Source organism: Xenopus laevis, chromosome 7L, assembly GCF_017654675.1.
Source record: "Xenopus laevis strain J_2021 chromosome 7L, Xenopus_laevis_v10.1, whole genome shotgun sequence".
In the NCBI taxonomy this organism is placed as follows: Eukaryota; Metazoa; Chordata; class Amphibia; order Anura; family Pipidae; genus Xenopus; species Xenopus laevis.
Window position 1 is genome coordinate 1,616,565 of NC_054383.1, and position 20,139 is coordinate 1,636,703.

Here is a 20,139-nt window from a genome sequence, read left to right on the forward strand (position 1 = left end):
GTGTTACAGGGAGAGCTGGGAAGTGAATCAGTGGTACAGGCTGATACATTAGATAGGTACAAGGAAAGGTCGGATGCTTTATTCAGCAGTAGCTCCTCCCAGCAGACAGGAGGGAGCCAATGAGATTAGAGGAGGGAAAGGGGTGTTACAGGGAGAGCTGGGAAGTGAATCAGTGGCACAGGCTGATACATTAGATAGGTACAAGGAAGGGTCGGATGCTTTATTCACCAGTAGCTCCTCCCAGCAGACAGGAGGGAGCCAATGAGATTAGAGGAGGGAAAGGGGTGTTACAGGGAGAGCTGGGAAGTGAATCAGTGGTACAGGCTGATACATTAGATAGGTACAAGGAAGGGTCGGATGCTTTATTCACCAGTAGCTCCTCCCAGCAGACAGGAGGGAGCCAATGAGATTAGAGGAGGGAAAGGGGTGTTACAGGGAGAGCTGGGAAGTGAATCAGGGGTACAGGCTGATACATTAGATAGGTACAAGGAAGGGTCGGATGCTTTATTCACCAGTAGCTCCTCCCAGCAGACAGGAGGGAGCCAATGAGATTAGAGGAGGGAAAGGGGTGTTACAGGGAGAGCTGGGAAGTGAATCAGTGGTTCAGGCTGATACATTAGATAGGTATAAGGAAGGGTTGGATGCTTTATTCACCAGTAGCTCCTCCCAGCAGACAGGAGGGAGCCAATGAGATTAGAGGAGGGAAAGGGGTGTTACAGGGAGAGCTGGGAAGTGAATCAGTGGTACAGGCTGATACATTAGATAGGTACAAGGAAGGGTCGGATGCTTTATTCACCAGTAGCTCCTCCCAGCAGACAGGAGGGAGCCAATGAGATTAGAGCAGGGAAAGGGGTGTTACAGGGAGAGCTGGGAAGTGAATCAGGGGTACAGGCTGATACATTAGATAGGTATAAGAAGGGGTTGGATGGTGTTTAGCAAGTGAGGGAATACAGGGATATGGGAGATAGCTCATAGTACAAGTTGATCCAGGGACTGGCCCGATTACCATTTTGCAGTCAGGAAGAAATTTTTCCCTCCTCTGAGGCAAATTGGAGAGGGTTGAAATGGAGGTTTTCACCTTCCTCTGGATCAACTGGCAGTTAGGCAGGTTATATATAGACTTAAAAGGTTGAACTTGATGGATATGTTTCTTCCTAACTCACTATGTAACCCAGAGGTACATCAGACCTATAACAGAAATGATCGAGCCCTTTCAATGTGCCCCAGCAGCTCCCAATCTTCTTATACTTTTTAGAACATCTTTTGTGTGCCAGTGGCACTGCACATGCTCAGTGGGCTCTGGGCTGCTGTTGAAAAGCTAAATTTAGAGACTGTTGAAAATTAGCAGAAGTTTTGGTGCAATCTGCCATAGAAGCACTTTGGTAAAAACAGCACCGGTCCTGTGAATCAGGAGAAAAGAATATGCAGTGCTACCAAGGGCATCTTTGGCACAGATCATCACTGCACAAGGGTTGTGGTGAGACTGGGTTAGTTTGTTTATTAAAATTATTTTTTGAGATTCAGTCCTTCTACAGTAAATGGGTTCTTACCTGAAATACAGTGTTTGCATAATACAATTAAATGTCATTATAAGAACCTTCCCAATATCCATTTATTCCTTATAGTCAATGGGTTTATAGCTATGTGTAAATGTCATTGAAATCAATGTCTACCTGGCAGTTTATACTCTCTGCACAGTTGTTTCTGACTCCTGAAACAATGTAACAAAAGCCAGCAAGAAAGTGACAGACAGTGACCAACAATAGCAATGACAGTTACATATAATGGATATTGGGAAGTTGCTTCGAATTAGATTTTCTTTCAATGGGCTAAATGCCATTTTTGGGCAAAGTTCCCCTTGAATACTCGTGGAGGGAACAATCAGTTCTGTAACAGAAAACTTACGTTTCAGAGAAGCTCATCATATTCTGAATGTGCATCCTGCCTTTTATATGTAGCTCCCAGTCCTGCAAAAAATAACAAATACACAATATAAGACAAAGATACTTCTTTCTATCGGCATTTTCCCCTGGGCACTACCAAATACAGTATCTAATGGACCCTGAAAACAATAATAATCTTACATTTCTGCAATGACTTTACAAAGGTAAGCAACTCCTCACGTCTGATATAGTCACTTTCTGTTCTTTATAAATCCATCAAAATTGCTATATGTGGGACACGTTAAAGTCTAAGGGCTCACTTTGAATTAATTACAATGAATACTTATGGGCGGGTGCTGCAATAATGTGCCTCAGAAAGTAACTTTATATATTTTGGTGTGCCCAGAACATTCCTTCTCTGTATATTTGTATTTATACATATGGGAGGAGGAGGTGCCATATTGATTCCCTTAGACAGTACAGTATGAGGGTATAGCTTATTGTGTGCCCAGAACATTCCTTCTCTGTATATTTGTATTTATACATATGGGAGGAGGAGGTGCCATATTGATTCCCTTAGACAGTACAGTATGAGGGTATAGCTTATTGTGTGCCCAGAACATTCCTTCTCTGTATATTTGTATTTATACATATGGGAGGAGGTGCCATATTGATTCCATTAGACAGTACAGTATGAGGGTATAGCTTATTGTGTGCCCAGAACATTCCTTCTCTGTATATTTGTATTTATACATATGGGAGGAGGAGGTGCCATATTGATTCCCTTAGACAGTACAGTATGAGGGTATAGCTTATTGTGTGCCCAGAACATTCCTTCTCTGTATATTTGTATTTATACATATGGGAGGAGGAGGTGCCATATTGATTCCCTTAGACAGTACTGTATGAGAGTATAGCTTATTGTGTGCCCAGAACATTCCTTCTCTGTATATTTGTATTTATACATATGGGAGGAGGAGGTGCCATGGGTATGCTTATTGTGTGCCCAGAACATTCTTTGCCTTTAATTTTAAATAAATACATATTTATTTTTCTATACAATTTAGATAACATTTCTAATATAAAATAGCATAATTAACAAGTATTGATAAAGTTCCAGCATATTCTGGAGTGCTGCACAGTAAGAGGTTGTATAAATCAAACATGGAAGTTAACATGCAAATAATGGAAGATACAGGAGGTAGAAAGAGTTTAAAGGGTTACAAAGTTACAAATGTGTTTACCATATTGTATGGACCCATTTTCCAACAGAAACTTATTAAAAATTCTGTATTACTAGTGAAATTTGGTCCCTAGCAACCAGATGGCAGCAACTGCAAACTGGAATGGTGCTAAATAAAAAGCTAAATAAGTCAAAAAACACAAATAATAAAAAATTAAAACCAACTGCAAAACGTCTCAGAATATCCCTCTCTACATCATAATAACAGTTAGGGGCAGATGTATCAATGGTCGAATTTCGAGGGGTTAAATCCCTCGAAATTCGACTGGGGAATAGAATCGAATAGGCAATTCGGGCGAATTTACACGCTGGCGAATAGTCGAATTGGCGAACATTCGCCAGGCGAAAAGGCGCCCGATCGAATATTCGCTCGAAGGATTTTCGTTCGATCGAATGCCTTTTTATTCGATCAAAAACTTGGAAAACAAGTCTATGGGACTTTCCCATAGGCTTTTAAAGCAATTCGGTAGGTTTTAGGTGCCGAAGTAGGCAGTCGAAGTATTTTTAAAAGAGACAGTACTTCGATTATCAAATGGGCGAATATTCGCAGCGTTTTTGCGCTCGATCCAGTACTTCGACTATCGAATGGTGAATAGTCGCAGCGTTTTTGCGCTCGATCTATTCGAATTATTCTACTCAGGCGAATTTACGCCAATACGATAGTCGAGGAGCACAAAAAACCACTCGAAATTCGAAGTTTTTTAATTCGAATCCTTCACTCGAGCTTGATGAATTGGCCCCTAAATTTAAAGGTGAACAACCCCTTTAATAATTTGTCACAGTTCTGCTGAGAAGACAAGAGAACAGGGTTATGGTGAATGGGGAAATATTTAATACGTCAATTTTGATATAAATTAGAATATGTTGGTGATTGCAACAATATATATTGAGAAGTGTGTTAATGTGACGTAAGTTTGCGTATATATATATATATATATATATATATATATATATATATATATATATATATATATATATATTATTCATAGTGTGCAGAAGAGCCTTCCCTCACATGTGCATGTCCCGGCTATTTGTTACTCTATGGGATAGAATTTAAACTGATAACGTGACATGTTCCCTTCTGATCCTAGAGAGGCATCCTGATTACAGGAGATCTAATGAGACATGCCACTGCTGTGCCAAGCAAGGGTTAGGCCAGGGTCACTCTGACATTGCCTGTTTCACAAAGCAGTTGCTCCCAAATTTCAACGTCCCTGGATTATTTCAATGATGTTTCAGTGTGACATATGTAAGTGGGAGAGTGCTGGGTATTGTGTGTGAGTACAGTAAAACACACAGCACTGGCACAGAATGAAGAGACACACACACTGGAATCCTACATTATTTTATCCCTTTTCCACCAGCAGATCTAAGGCATATTGTATTTTAGGGTTAGCATTGCTGCCAGGCAGTTCTAGGTTTAATTCCAGCCAATATCTGCAAGAGGCTGGTATGTTCCCCCATATCTACATGGGGTTTCTCCCTTACTCCAAATATATAGAAGCAGGTTAAAAGGTTCCCCATAATCCTGACCCCAGTGTGTGTGAATGTGATAGGGACCTTAGATTGTCATAGGCAAGATAATTGTTACATGGAAATGCTGGCTACTGCATCTCAAGCAATAATGTGCTTGTGGTAGGGACATTTCTGTGGTCATCTTGTGCCAGTGGGCAAGGTGCAGAGTACATTGGCAGTGGGCACATGGCAGACCTGTCCATGGATCCTCTCATATGGTACTGTCCAGGGCCGCCATCAGGGGGGCACAGGGGTACATTTGTACCAGGCTTAAAGGGGGGCCCGGCTGTGCTGCACTTTTCAAATTAGCTGGGCCCCCCTTAAGTCATGTAGAGCCAAAGATCCAAAGTGCCAAAGACCCGAAGCCGCGAAAAGACCTGAAGCACCGAAGACTAGAAGCAAGTTAATGGTTGGGGAGTGGAGAGCCAAACACAGTCAGCACTGTATTCATGGGGAAGACACAGCTCTCTTGCTCCATTTAGGAACTATTCTGCAACATCTACAAAAAACATGGCAGTCTTTGCACTTGCAGGTTTTGCACCCAGCCCTACGTAAATGAGCCTGGGTACAATTATGTACTGGCCTTCGCATTTTAACTACTACTACTACTACTACTGATAAGATATTACAAATGCTACTATTTAGTAAGACTCGGGGGAACTTGCAAATGGTCATTTAGACAAATACCAGCCCATAACCATACTGCTCCTAATCCTTTCAAGCAGAACCATTTCCTTGAATAACCATCCCAAATCGTTGCCCTGGCCTAGAGAACCACTCTATTCCAAATGGTTTCAAATGATTCACAGGAGAACTAACCTGCAGCCATTCCACAGGAGAACCTTGATCATGCAGGACTAGGGCAAACATTAAACACTGAACAAGAAACTGAGATGAAGAGGTTATTTCCTTTCCTACTTGTCAATACCAACTTAAGTGATCCATAACTACTACAAAGATCTCAACCATATACAGTGATTCCTCTATGTTACAACAGCAGTGCAAGTAAATACATTATATACATCCATACTTCACTATTAGCTTGGCACATCGCTGCTCAGCACAGGGCCAGTCTTATCAACTGTGGGGAATAATTTGGAACATTTTGGTGCCCTCTAGACTGGGTGCTGTTGGCTGGCAGACCAGGCTAATGGGGTTGTGCCACTGTAAAGAGTTCTACCTATTCTACTGTTGCTTATCCATAGATCTCAAATAAAGTAAAGTATTCTGTGTCAGGTGTATATGGTATGGTTCAAGAAAATGTATGGATTTTCCAGCTGAGCACAAGACTAGTAAAGAGTATATACATGCACTGGTGGAGACAGTTGTGAAGTGAGGAGTAGGAAAACCAGAGAGCAGAGTTAGTTCTAGGTACTTACCTTCAGATTGAAGACCTTTTTATCACACATAGTGCAGATATGTGGAAGGTGTTGAGGTGTAATGCCATGAAAGTCATTGAGTTCATGAGGCTGAAGGTTTTTCATAGTGGAGTTTGGGATCTTTCCATTGTTGTGTCTGACAAACGTTGGAGAACTGGAAGGACTGAATTTGGTGTCTGGAGTTGGTTCCTCTGGATTGTACAGCTCATTTCTGCCCTCATAATGTGAGCTGGGAGACTGCCACATGCGAGGTGATTCCCACTGGTTGTTTGGGCCTTTCTGGGGGCGATACTGACCATGGGAATCATAAAAGTCTTTTTTAAACCCAGGTAGATGATCATGCTTGGGACCATAGTGACCATCAGAAGCTGCTCCGGTAACTGAGCTTCCCAGCATTAAGCCATGGTAACCAGAAGGGTCTGTATCTGAAGCAAAGGCCTGGGACCCTGGGAAAAAACCCACAGGCTTATTACCACCCTTTCCAAAAGCTTGCATGGAGTTTACATTGTGAGCATGATTTGGGGCCAGAGGAGAATTGTGGGTAGAAAATGGTAATCCACTTGGAGGAAGCCTAGCGTTAGACAAGGCAGACCCTAGAGGGTTCATCCCAGCGTGACTATGTGCTCCAATCATTGCTGCATTTCTTAAAGGGTTAAAAAAAGGCTGGGACATGGCCACTTTAGAAAGGACCTGGTTGAGGACCGTAGCGGCAGCAGCCGAGTTACTTGTCACCGCAGTGTGTGCCAATTTTATCCTCTGCAGAGTGAGCTGAGCCTGGAGCTGGGCGAGCTGAAGACTGGCAGGAGAAGGCAGCAGTGGGTTTGCCGTTCCACCTCCTAATTGGGTGCTGACAGATAAGGCATTGTTATCCAAAAACGGGGCAGAACTGCAACAAAACACAGACAGGCTTTAATCAGACGTATTCTCACTTCTGAGTGTTTCAATATTAACATTGTATGAATGCATACCTGCACTTTATATATTCCTTTATAAACATAACATATATGTATATTACAAATGCTCCCCACAGTTAAAAGGAACATGTTGTAGTATATCACATTGATTACAGAATATGGGCAGGTATCACTTGAACGTTGAACTTGATGGATGTATCTTTTTTCAACCCCATGTACTAGAAAGTGGGCACTATGCAATAAAAGGTGCAACGTTTGCTGCAAGTTTAATTGCAGCAGGAAGCATTTGCTGGTCACCTGTTAAAAAACAAGCATCTTATTGGTTGCTATGGATTACTGCACCTTGGCAAATGTAGTTCCTATTATAACATATGGGGTATACAGTATATTTGCACAGGTCCACCACTGGGGGTACAGGGTGTCCAGCCCTCACGGTCCACGTGGCAGAAGGCCCAGAGATGGAGAGGAGCTCCATCCGGCTTCTTCTTTCTTCAAATTTCCTGGAGCAGATGCATGCACAGTTGAATGAAATAGGCGACTTTTTAGTCAAAGTTCGGCTTTTCGTTTTTTTGGGCAGCCACACGAAGAAAGAGGAAGACGGAAGAGGATCACTCCGTGGTGCTCACTGGAAGAACCCGGGGCCGGTGCAGTTTTCTGCTGGTAGGAGCACCAGCCTGGGTTTCAGGTAAGTAAATACAATCACTTGGGGTGCCTAACATTTGGCACCCCCAAGTGCACAAAGAATTTCCTTTTAAAGCTGAGATCTCAAATTGGATACCAGTCAGGGCAAGGGGTGGGGGGGGGGCAAGCCTTATTGCTGACATTTGCAATTAATGCTTATATGTTCTTAGATGTTCTCCTTAATATTCCTGGAATAGAGGGCAATTTTCCCAGAATAAAGGGCAATTCGAGTAGGAATTGGGTGAAGAGTTATTTGATGTGCTGAATATTCTGATTTTTTTTTTTTTTTGCTACATATAGATTTATTATTTAGTAAAGGCAGCTCTGATCCAGTGTTACAGGCCATCCCAACTTAAACAACCCCTATTAAAGTTTACAAATGAGATGGAAATGTAAATATAAATCATTTGACTAGACTGTTATGTATTTTTTTTAACTTGAATGAGCACTTGGAGTAGGTCCCTGGTGCTAAACCATAAAGACTCGGAGATTAAGTGAGCAATGTGGTGATGGAGGTGATGAAATGTTTAAATTAGAAAAACAAGCTGCACCTGCGTTTAACGTTATCAGAGAGCATCAGACAAGCAATTACATGGCCCTGCAGCAGCTTTATGAAACATTATCAGTGCACTTAATGTTAACTGAGAGCTGTCTTCCTTTCCCTTCAATATTCAGCAATGACTCCCCTCCCCCTCCTACACGAGCAAAGTAGTGCCAGTTGTAAGTGTCAGGAATTTCTCTACTACTGTCCTTACACTGAGCCTGTTAACTACATTCAAGAGATACACATTTAATGTCCAGCTTTCTTTAAATGGGGCATTGTTAACAATCCCAGCATATAATTGTAGGGAGAGATGTGTCTATAGTAACAGTGGATAATAGTCTCTGGGAAGGGAGTGTGACTGTGGGATAGCAGGTATAGTAGGGAGAGATGGTGCCTATAGTAACAGTGGATAATAGTCTCTGGGAAGGGAGTGTGACTGTGGGATAGCAGGTATAGTAGGGAGAGATGGTGTCTATAGTAACAGTGGATAATAGTCTCTGGGAAGGGAGTGTGACTGTGGGATAGCAGGTATAGTAGGGAGAGATGTGTCTATAGTAACAGTGGGATAATAGTCTCTGGGAAGGGAGTGTGACTGTGGGATAGCAGGTATAGTAGGGAGAGATGGTGTCTGTAGTAACAGTGGATAATAGTCTCTGGGAAGGGAGTGTGACTGTGGGATAGCAGGTATAGTAGGGAGAGATGGTGCCTATAGTAACAGTGGATAATAGTCTCTGGGAAGGGAGTGTGACTGTGGGATAGCAGGTATAGTAGGGAGAGATGGTGCCTATAGTAACTGTGGATAATAGTCTCTGGGAAGGGAGTGTGACTGTGGGATAGCAGGTATAGTAGGGAGAGATGGTGCCTATAGTAACTGTGGATAATAGTCTCTGGGAAGGGAGTGTGACTGTGGGATAGCAGGTATAGTAGGGAGAGATGGTGCCTATAGTAACAGTGGATAATAGTCTCTGGGAAGGGAGTGTGACTGTGGGATAGCAGGTATAGTAGGGAGAGATGGTGCCTATAGTAACAGTGGATAATAGTCTCTGGGAAGGAAGTGTGACTGTGGGATAGCAGGTATAGTAGGGAGAGATGGTGCCTATAGTAACAGTGGGATAATAGTCTCTGGGAAGGGAGTGTGACTGTGGGATAGCAGGTATAGTAGGGAGAGATGTGTCTATAGTAACAGTGGGATAATAGTCTCTGGGAAGGGAGTGTGACTGTGGGATAGCAGGTATAGTAGGGAGAGATGGTGTCTGTAGTAACAGTGGATAATAGTCTCTGGGAAGGGAGTGTGACTGTGGGATAGCAGGTATAGTAGGGAGAGATGGTGTCTATAGTAACAGTGGATAATAGTCTCTGGGAAGGGAGTGTGGCTGTGGGATAGCAGGTATAGTAGGGAGAGATGGTGTCTATAGTAACAGTGGATAATAGTCTCTGGGAAGGGAGTGTGACTGTGGGATAGCAGGTATAGTAGGGAGAGATGGTGCCTATAGTAACAGTGGATAATAGTCTCTGGGAAGGGAGTGTGACTGTGGGATAGCAGGTATAGTAGGGAGAGATGTGTCTATAGTAACAGTGGATAATAGTCTCTGGGAAGGGAGTGTGACTGTGGGATAGCAGGTATAGTAGGGAGAGATGGTGTCTATAGTAACAGTGGATAATAGTCTCTGGGAAGGGAGTGTGACTGTGGGATAGCAGGTATAGTAGGGAGAGATGGTGCCTATAGTAACAGTGGATAATAGTCTCTGGGAAGGGAGTGTGACTGTGGATAGCAGGTATAGTAGGGAGAGATGTGTCTATAGTAACAGTGGATAATAGTCTCTGGGAAGGGAGTGTGACTGTGGGATAGCAGGTATAGTAGGGAGAGATGGTGCCTATAGTAACAGTGGATAATAGTCTCTGGGAAGGGAGTGTGACTGTGGGATAGCAGGTATAGTAGGGAGAGATGGTGTCTATAGTAACAGTGGATAATAGTCTCTGGGAAGGGAGTGTGACTGTGGGATAGCAGGTATAGTAGGGAGAGATGGTGCCTATAGTAACAGTGGATAATAGTCTCTGGGAAGGGAGTGTGACTGTGGGATAGCAGGTATAGTCAGGGGCGGATTAATGCTTAGGCTATCCTCAGCTATAGCCTAGGGGCCCATAGTGGTCAGGGGCCCATGGGGTTTTTTGCAATTTAAAAAAAAAATGTCACTGTCCACTGTCTGCACCGTCTGGCTGTAGCTCTGGGGAGCCCAGGACATTGATTGGGGACGCTGTCTATCAGTAGATGAAATGTTACGGGCCTGGTCTGCGCTCTCCCCACGGCTCCTCCCGGACTCCCTAGTGGCGCCCAGGCTTTCCCGTGGCAGCCGGACACAGGAGCTCAGGATGTGTGGGTGCCGGGAGCAGCGGAGAGTTGAGACCCCCACTATAACTGAGCCCTGAGCCTGGGGTAGGGAGGGGGGTACAGAGAGTAACAGTAACAGTGGAATAATAGTCTCTGGGAAGGGAGTATAGCTGTGGGATAGCAGGTATAAAAGAGAGAAATGTAGACAGTAGGGCAGGTTGATGACAGATTATGTATCCTTGTTGTCTAGGCCGTATTTATTAAGTTGTAGCTGAAGAGGGAGTTGGAGTTCTGCAGCAGTTGATTGGCCATTGGTTCCATAGACCTTAGACCCCAGCCTCCTCTAAATGGAGCCCTGTGTTTGTTGAATAACTTAGAAGAAGGAATTATTTTTTTCAGTCCCTGAATGGAAAGTGTAATCAGGTAAATAAAGCCGTTAGGTCTGGCAGGGCTGCGTTCCTTAATGTTGGAAGTAATGTAAACTTCTTAACTTATGCAAAGGCAACAGGTGACACTACATAACAAACTGTCATGAGTAAAACAAATGGTGTGACAGTGAGGCAGAGATGAGGCACCAGGAAAGGAATCTGTACAGCAGGGGAACAAGAGAACAAGAGAAGAGGTGTGCTGGATTTGGCACATTTAATTAGGACAATTAAACAAAAGAGCTTGGAAATAACATTTCATTTTCAAAATATCTGTGTATCCAACTCAACTGCGGGTGAAATTCTCTGTTCTGCTTCTCACGATACACATAGAACCCAGCGCTTCATTAAATTAAAGATATAAAAGTTACTAATATTCAAAAGATACTGCTGAGTCATGTAAGTTCCGATTCTGCACCGGGATGAGCTGCCAGACTGAAACACCAGACACAGGAACATTTCAATTTAAACTTCAATTTTTGAAAAGCCGTAAAATATAAAAGATGGAAAGCAATTGAAAAAAGTCTTCATTTTTTTTTTTTTTATCTGAAAATAACTGAACTGAAAAAAAGTGTTTGGACGTTGATAACCCCTTTAAAAATGGATTTACTGACCCGGGGATTCAAAAAATGTCTCCATACACGGCTACAATTTTAATGTTATTGTTTTATTACTTATAATTATATTCGGGTCTCTCCAGTCCAGTTCAAGTCTCTCATTCAAACCACTACCGGGTTACTAGGTTAAATTGTACTGAATTTCCAAACTGGAGAGATACTGAACAAAAAGCTTTATAATGCAAATAAACACAAATAAATAAATGATGAAGTCCAGTTGCAAATGTCTCAGGATATCTTTGTCTACTTCATATTCAAATGTATTTAAGCGACATGTTCCCTCTGCCAGTGCATTTCAGCCAGTAAAGAAAAATTCCAACCCCCCTTTCACTTCAATGACAAATATATATACGAGTATGGGACCTGTTACCCAGAATGCTCGGGACTTGGGGTTTTCCTGATAATGGGTCTTTCCCATAATTTTATTTTAATGGGTCTTTTTCCAAAAAGGAAATCAGTTTTAAAAAATCGGATTATTTGGAAAAATTGAGCCTATGGGAGATGGCCTTTCAGTAATTCAGAGCTTTCTGGATAACGCTTTTCTGGATAACCGATCCCATACCGGTACTGTATATATTATGTATGTGTACATAGATATATATATGTATATATATATATATAAATATATATATATATATATATATATATATATATATATATATATATATATAAAACAAGGGAAAGTTGTGCTCACCACTAATTCTTAAAACCATTAGGCGGGGGTGCAATGAGGGTGTGACCACAAAATACATATAGACAAATACAAGATTCCTCTGCACTCAACCCATTATCAATATATTTAAGACAGAGACATTTTGTGCTACTGCTACTGAAAAATGCCTTACCCTTTAAACAACACAGGGATTGTTTGTCCATATATTGCAATATATTTAAGCTGAACAACGACGTCAAAGTCATCCCATATCTGGCCAGTCCTACACTTAATTTTCATCTGATTCATTAAGAATTAGATTGCTTAATTATACATTTTACACAGGGACAGGGGCGTAACTACAGAGGAAGCAGACCCTGCTACGGCAGGGGGGCACAGGAGGTATCGGGGGCCCATCAGGCCCTAATTAATGAGCCATTTCAATATATATTGACAAAACAGGCCAACTTCTGGATATTTGGGGGCCCTAAAATTTATTTGCTGTGGGGCCCAATAACATCTAGTTACACCACTGCACAGGGACTAAGTTTTACCTGCAACTTACTTGCTGCTTTCAAAGTAAAACTCCCTGTTTTGTTTAAAGGGTAAGGCATTTTTCAGTAGCAGTAGCACAAAATGTCTCTGTCTTAAATATATTGATAATGGGTTGAGTGCAGAGGACTCTTGTATTTGACTATATGTATTTTGTGGTCACAGCCTCATTGCACCCCCGCCTAATGGTTTTAAAAATGAGTGGTGAGCACAACTTTCCCTTGTTTGTTATAGTTATACAGGAGCAGTGACCAGCTCCATGTTGTAGCTCCCACCCTTCCCAGCTATAGTCAGGTGATCCCACTGGTGTCTAATAAAAGGGCAGCCAAGTTTGGGAGTTTTACTTTGAAAGCAGCAAGTAAGTTGCAGGTAAAACCTAGTCCCTTTGTAAAATGTATAATGAAGCAATAGAATTCTTAATGAATCAGATGAAAATTAAGCGTAGGACTGGCCAGATATGGGATGAGTGTGACGTAGTTGTTCAGCTTAAATATATTGCAATATATGGACAAACAATCCCTGTTTTGTTTAAAGGGTAAGTCATATTCAGTAGCACAAAATGTCTCTGTCTTAAATATATTGATAATAGGTTGAGTGCAGAGGACTCTTGTATTTGTCTATATATATATATATATATATATATATATATATATATATATATATATATATATATATATAAATATGAAAAAAGCCCGCACTCTCAGGTCTTATCACATCAAAAAAGTGTTTATTCAGAAAGAAAAATAACTGACGTTTCGGCTTGCACTCAAGCCTTTCTCAAAGTGAGAAAGGCTTGAGTGCAAGCCGAAACGTCAGTTATTTTTCTTTCTGAATAAACACTTTTTTGATGTGATAAGACCTGAGAGTGCGGGCTTTTTTCATATTTGTACTTCATTTTTGGGCGTTTTGCACCCAGGCAACCATGACCATTTGACGTGCTGTGCCGGCTTTTGGACTTCTCTATATATATATATATATATATATATATATATATATATATATATATATATATATATATATATATATATATATATATATATATATATATATATATATATATATATATATATATATATATATATATATATATATATATATATATATATATATATATAGTCCACGAGGTAGCCAGCACTCTCGATAGATTGTTTACATTGCCTGGGTGCAGTGTCAATAATTTCGATTTAAATCCCCTAAAACAGATCCGCACTCACAGGTCTTAAAAAATTATAAGAAGTTTTATTTTTTAAATGCGAGACTAACGTTTCGGACTTCTCTGAGGCCTTTCTCCATATATATATATATATATATGATCTGCTATCCAGAATACTAATACCATAAATACTAAAAAAAAATTAGTAACATTAATTAGACTCAAAAGGATTGCTCTGCCTCCAGTAACACTTAATTATACTTTTGTATGGATCAAGTAGTAGGTAATGTTTTACTACTACAGGGGGGAAAAGGAAATCATTTTTAAAAATTGTAATTATTTGATAAAAATGGAGTCTATGGGAGACGGCCTTCCCGTAATTAGGAGCTTTCTGGCTAATGGGTATATAGATATATGTTTATTGTTAGGAAGGTCACATTTAGTGACATTACATTAATCCAATACATTTCTGTATTTTTGTTGTGCAAATCCTAAAAGTGCAGGTTTTTTTTTTTTTTGATCTACTTTTATATTTTGAAACTTACACTCCAGCACGTGATTCTGTAAAATCTGAGAAAGTTGCACATGGAACCTGGCACCACTATTGGTAGTTTTCAGCTTGAAAATGCTGAACAGTTGTTTATAAATACATGATAACATATGAATAACATCATCAATATAATAATGTTTTTTTTTTTTTATAAAATACTGTTTAATACTCAGTGAGTTTAATTCCAGTTTTAATGAAGCGACTCTAAATAGATAAAGTAAACGAAAGCCCTAGAAGTGCTACCACCCCCCGCACTGAATCCTTGCTGCCAGTTTGAGATAATTGCCAGCGGATTTAACAGAATACGTGAACCCAACATTAAATCCAAATCAATAAAAGATTTATTCTGACTTGTTTCTAAACAAATGTAAATGTGTTTTATTACCCCTCAGGGAAGAGAGGGATTTAAAAAACAAACAAGTTCAGCTTTATTTTCCCCATAACTCCTGGACGACTGAAATCACGGCAAGTGACCTTGGAGTGTTAGCAGCTTACAGATAAGTCTTTCTAATGTTTGCTAAATTCTATTAGTTACTCTTTTCAAGGGTAAAAATACCATCTACATTTTTATAACCACGGGGAGGCCCATGAATCAAAGGTCAAATTTCAAATTAATTTTATTAATTTGAATATACTCACAATTTGACTAGGAGGTTATTTAAGAATAATAATAATATTCAATCAAATGGTTCCAACTCAAAAATTCTATTCGTAATTGAATTGTATTGTATTGTACGAATAGAGGTTTTTCTCCAAAATAAAACTAGAATGTCAGGAAGGCTATTAAAAACTCCAAATGGATTAACGAACCTCTTCCGTTAAACTCTGCAGGTTTTAGGTGGCGAATATTCGAATTAGGACTGTTTCCATGGTCGAGGTGTCGTAAATCTCACATTCGAGTAGGGGGATTACAATTGAAATGTGTGCATTTTGACACCAAAAATATAATTCAAAATTTCGAATTTGATTTTAACATTTAAAATATGCACCTTAATATTAGTGCTAATTCTTACCAAAAATATAATGAAAAGAATATTGCACGAAACGCAATGGGCTGAAATATTATTTATATTGCTAAATACAGACACAACCCATCATGCTCCGTGTCAGATATTACATATGACAAACTGCAGTTGCACTCAGTATATTTAATATACATGAGAATAAGTCACACAGGTTAGAATGCTGCTGGAAGATTCTAATCCCAAACTCTATGGGACAAAGGATTATTTTCAGACAAAATAGGATCTAGTGAGGGTAGAAACGGTTTGTACCACTGGGGCCCGAGGGGCCAGAACAGCGAGACGTGACCACTTTCCTTGCTCCGTGTACTGACATTTCATATAAAACCCACTGATTAACAGCAATGTAAATACTTTCATTTAATTACCATAAAAGCATGTTGCATTATCAAGTATTGTGCGACTTTCTTTAGACCAGATATAATAACCCAATGGGTCAGATACAGGGAAATGTCTTCCTTTATTAAAGGGCAAGTCAACCCCAAAGTAAAAGTTTGTCTAATCAAAGAAAACATAATTCTTTACAATTTACATTTATTAAACATTTTCAGTTTATTTAAAGTTATTTGTACAATTGCTATTGAAAGCAGCATTTGCCTAACTCCTGCTTGTTACTTTTTAAACAATATTGCAAAAGTCTTAGTTTCCCAGCAGCAAAGGCAGGTCTGTTAAGCAGCTGCCTTGTCTTACATTGTATCAATAGTCTGAACCGCCAGTGCAGAGAATAGAAAGGGACAGACACTGCTTTTTATAGCAATACACACACAAATAATTTAAAAACCATAGAGAATTTGTAATGAATTGCTCAGAATTAAGTTTTATTTTTTATTTTTTGGGTCGACATTCCCTTTAAAGGAGTTGTTCACCTTTAAATTAACTTTTAGTGTGATGTACAGAGGGATATTCTGCTACAATTTGCAATTGGTTTTCATTTTTCATTATTTGTGGTTTTTGGGTTATTTAGCTTTTTATTCAGCAGCTCTCCAGTTTGTAATTTCAGCAGTCGGGTTGCTAGGGTCCAAATGAACCTAGCAACCATGAATTGATTTAAATAAGAGACTAGAATATGAATAGGAGACGCTGAATAGAAAAATAAGCAATGAAACGTAACAATAACACTATTTTTTTTTTGCTGCTGGGGTCAGAAGAATCAGAAGAAGAAGGCGAATAATTAAAAAAACGATAAAAATAAATAAATAGTGAAAACCAATTGAAAAGTTGCTTAGAATTGCCCAATCTATAACTTACTAAAAGTTAACTTAAAGGTGAAGCACCCCTTTAATGATCTTCAGCATTAAATCCGACTGAGCCCAGATTTTTGGGTTGTGAAGTTGACGCCCACAGATAAGGGTTAAGAAACTCCGGTTTAGGCACAATTCTAGGATAAATATGGTTACCCTCCACTGAATGCGGATATACGGAATAATAAGCAAGAGTAAATACATGTTCAATATTGAATAACTACACAACTGGCCAGTAACATCTCGTTATGCCACTGATAAAATTCACACTTTTTTTAATTCTCTGTTCCATTGTATTTACACATATTTGGGGAACAGTAAAATATTATGAAACTCGCAGACGGCACATAGTTACTCTCCACTCCCCGAAGCCACAACCCTGCAATAAAACAGAACTGCCGGACGCTTCAGTTACACAGCAAGTTATTGTAGATTCACATTTCACAGCTTAGGGAAGGATTGTTGGACCCCCAGAGAGCAGGCGTGTTACTATCAGCCCCATGACATTACCCCTCACTTCCCCAGTCCTTTGTTGTATTCACAAGCCACTAGAGGTCACATACTGATCAACTGACCCGATCCCAAATATTTAGTACATGAGGCCAAACCATGACAATATTTGGCAAACAACAACAAGAGGGTAAAACAGCAGAGTCTTACCTCAGTCCAAAGTAAGGGGCAAGCCCAGTTGTGTGTGTCTGGCCTCCCTGGCAAACTCATTGGTAGTGAATTCATGGCAAGTGTCTCCACTCAGGCCCGTTGCCATTGTCCAGGCTATTTACAATCATCTCTCCAGCGGAGCCGCAGAACTTTTAATGAACAGGCATGGAGGCACTGGAGGGAAGGTCACATGCTCTTCTCCATCGTTAACGTTCCACACAATATGACTTGATGTTTGTGCCATATGCTCCCTGTCTCCTGTCCCTTCAGCTACTGACAGTCCCACTCCCCAGCCTTCCACCCAAGGGGGGGTCTCAATGGCATGCATAGCGCTCTCTCTCTCTCGTTATAATTGGATGTGTTAAATTCACAGCCAGCAGAGAAGCTGCAGCAGCATTCACCCCTTTCCATGTTGTCTTTTTCTATTTTTAAATCCTTCTCAATGCACAACCATTTGCTAAATACAAACACAGGCTCGGACTTTCACACAAATGTTCTTTAAGGCAACGGCTGCACATTAAAGGGATTGTCCACCTTTAAATGAACTGTTAGTATGATGTAGAGAGTGACACTTTGCAATTGGTTTTCATTTTTTATTATTGGTGGTTTATTAGTTATTTAGCTTTTTATTCAGCAGCTCTCCAGTTTCAGCAATCTGGCTGCTAGGGACCAAATTCCCCTAGCAACCATGCATTGATGTGAATAAGAGACTGGAATATGAATAGGAGAGGCCTGAATAGAAAGATGAGCAATAAAAAGTAGCAATAACAATACATTTGTAGCCTTAAATTTTAATTCGGTCTCTGAAAAACTGTTTGCTCACAAAGTTGCTGAAAGGGGTTGTTCCTCTTTTAATTAACTGTTAGTAGGATGTAGAGAGGGATATTCTGAGACAATTTGCAATTGGGTTTAATTTTTTATTATTTATGGTTTTTGACTTATTTAGCTTTTTATACAGCAGCTCTCCAGTTTGCAATTTCAGCCATCTGGTTGCTAGGATCCAAATTCCCCTAGCAACCATGCATTGATTTCAATAAAAGACTGGAATATGAATAGGAGAGGCCTGAATAAAAAGACGAGTAATAAAAAGTAGCAATAACAATACATTTGTAGCTTTATGATGTAGAGAGGGATATTCTGATACAATTTTTCATTAGTTGTGGTTTCTGAGTCATTTAGCTTTTTATTCAGCAGCTCTCCAGTTTGTAATTTCAGCCGTCTCGTTGATAGGGTTCAAATTAACCTAGTAACCATGAATTGATTTAAATAAGATCTGGATAACGAGTTTCCGGATAATGGATCCCATACCTGTACGAAAAGGTGTTCCACCCTTTAAATAAACCCAATAGGCTGGTTTTGCTTCTAATTAGGATTGATGAAATTTTAGTTGGAACCAAGTACAAGGGACTGTTTTATTGTTACGGAGAAAAAGGAAACAATTGGATTATTTGGATGAAATGGAGTCTATGGGAGACAGCTTTCAGCTTTCTGGATAACAGGCTTTTGGATAATGGATCCCATACTTGAAGTAACATATTCCCTATAGAATCATAGCCAATTATAAGCGTTATCAACACTTAATTAAAATTCAAATGCAAACTTAGTTAAAATGCAAATGCTACTGCCCAAGTAATATTAACACCAAAAAGGCTCAGTGGCTTGTGGGAATATTACATCAGATATAATAACTCCAAGCAGCGAAGCTTTCTGTCGTGACATGAACCCCATGTGTAGTAAAAGCATCAGAAATGAGCATTATTATAATAGTCATGAACTATTGTTATTATTATTATTATTATTATTATTATTATTATTATTAACATGTATTTATATAGCGTAGCGCTGTAAAGTAAATGTGATTATGCAACATATGGAGTTACATACATCACAATCAATACCGGTACAAAAGGTGAGGAAGGCCCTATGCAGAAAGAGCTTACACTCTAAAGGGAAGGGAGTAATACACAAGGTGTGGGAGTGGGTAAGATGGAATTAAGTGAGTGAGAAATGTGGTACTGTATGTGGTGTTGTGTTTGGTAGTTAAGCAGAGTGAGGGGAGGCTTCTCGAAAGAAGTGCGTTTTAAGAGATTTCTTGAAAGCAGAAAGGTTGGGAGAAAGTGGGACAGACCTACGTAATAATGATGGTTTCATTAATCAATAGCTAAATTCCACAGGTTTGAGAGCCCCCGGAAACCCTTCAGGGAACATTTAAAAAACATGCCACCCACATATAGCCCCAGAGTCATTGCCCCTGAGGAGCTTTACTACTCACATGTAAACCTATGTTTCACTACTAGCTGGTGAGTGATAGCCTGTACATCTGTCCGTCTGGGGAACAGCTTTCCTCTCTGCAATGACTTGACTACAATGTGTTCATTTTCACTGGCCGCAGGGTCCCGTACGGCTTCTTAGCCATCACATTGGGCCACTTTATCAGGATAACTGAGTATGGCAGGCAGCTGCTCTGTGATTGATGATGTCTTCTGAACCCACAAATCCTCACCATATATCATCCTCAGAATGGAGGCAACACAGAGGCTGTCACATGGAGCTGACACATTGGGCTGAAAATGCATCTGTATTCACATACACTCTATAGCCGACTACATACCACCACATCTACCACGTTTTTACCAAATCATTTCTGTTGATTTTATAAGCTGAAGGCGCATTTGAGATTAAAGGAGTGGTTAATCTTTAGTATGTTATAGAATGGCCAAGTCTAAGCATCTCTTTAATTGTCTTCATTGTTTATTTTTCATAGTTTTTGAATTATTTT

The 20,139-nt window shown here is 40.0% G+C and overlaps 1 protein-coding gene across 3 annotated transcripts in view; it reads right to left on the bottom strand.

The window, feature by feature from the left end:
- Window positions 1-20,139, bottom strand: part of rbm20.L (RNA binding motif protein 20 L homeolog) — a 127,997-nt gene that overhangs the window by 30,019 nt on the left and 77,839 nt on the right. For 2 of the 3 annotated variants that reach the window (XM_018224961.2, XM_018224962.2), the window contains exons 2-3: window positions 6,021-6,906; window positions 1,906-1,967 (exon numbers count right to left, since the gene is read on the bottom strand). In XM_018224961.2, the coding sequence (XP_018080450.1) occupies window positions 1,906-1,967; window positions 6,021-6,906 (948 nt within the window). Of the gene's footprint in view, window positions 1-1,905; window positions 1,968-6,020; window positions 6,907-17,360; window positions 17,844-20,139 lie in introns of those variants that run through there. The other variant, XM_041570100.1, reaches the window with a different exon arrangement.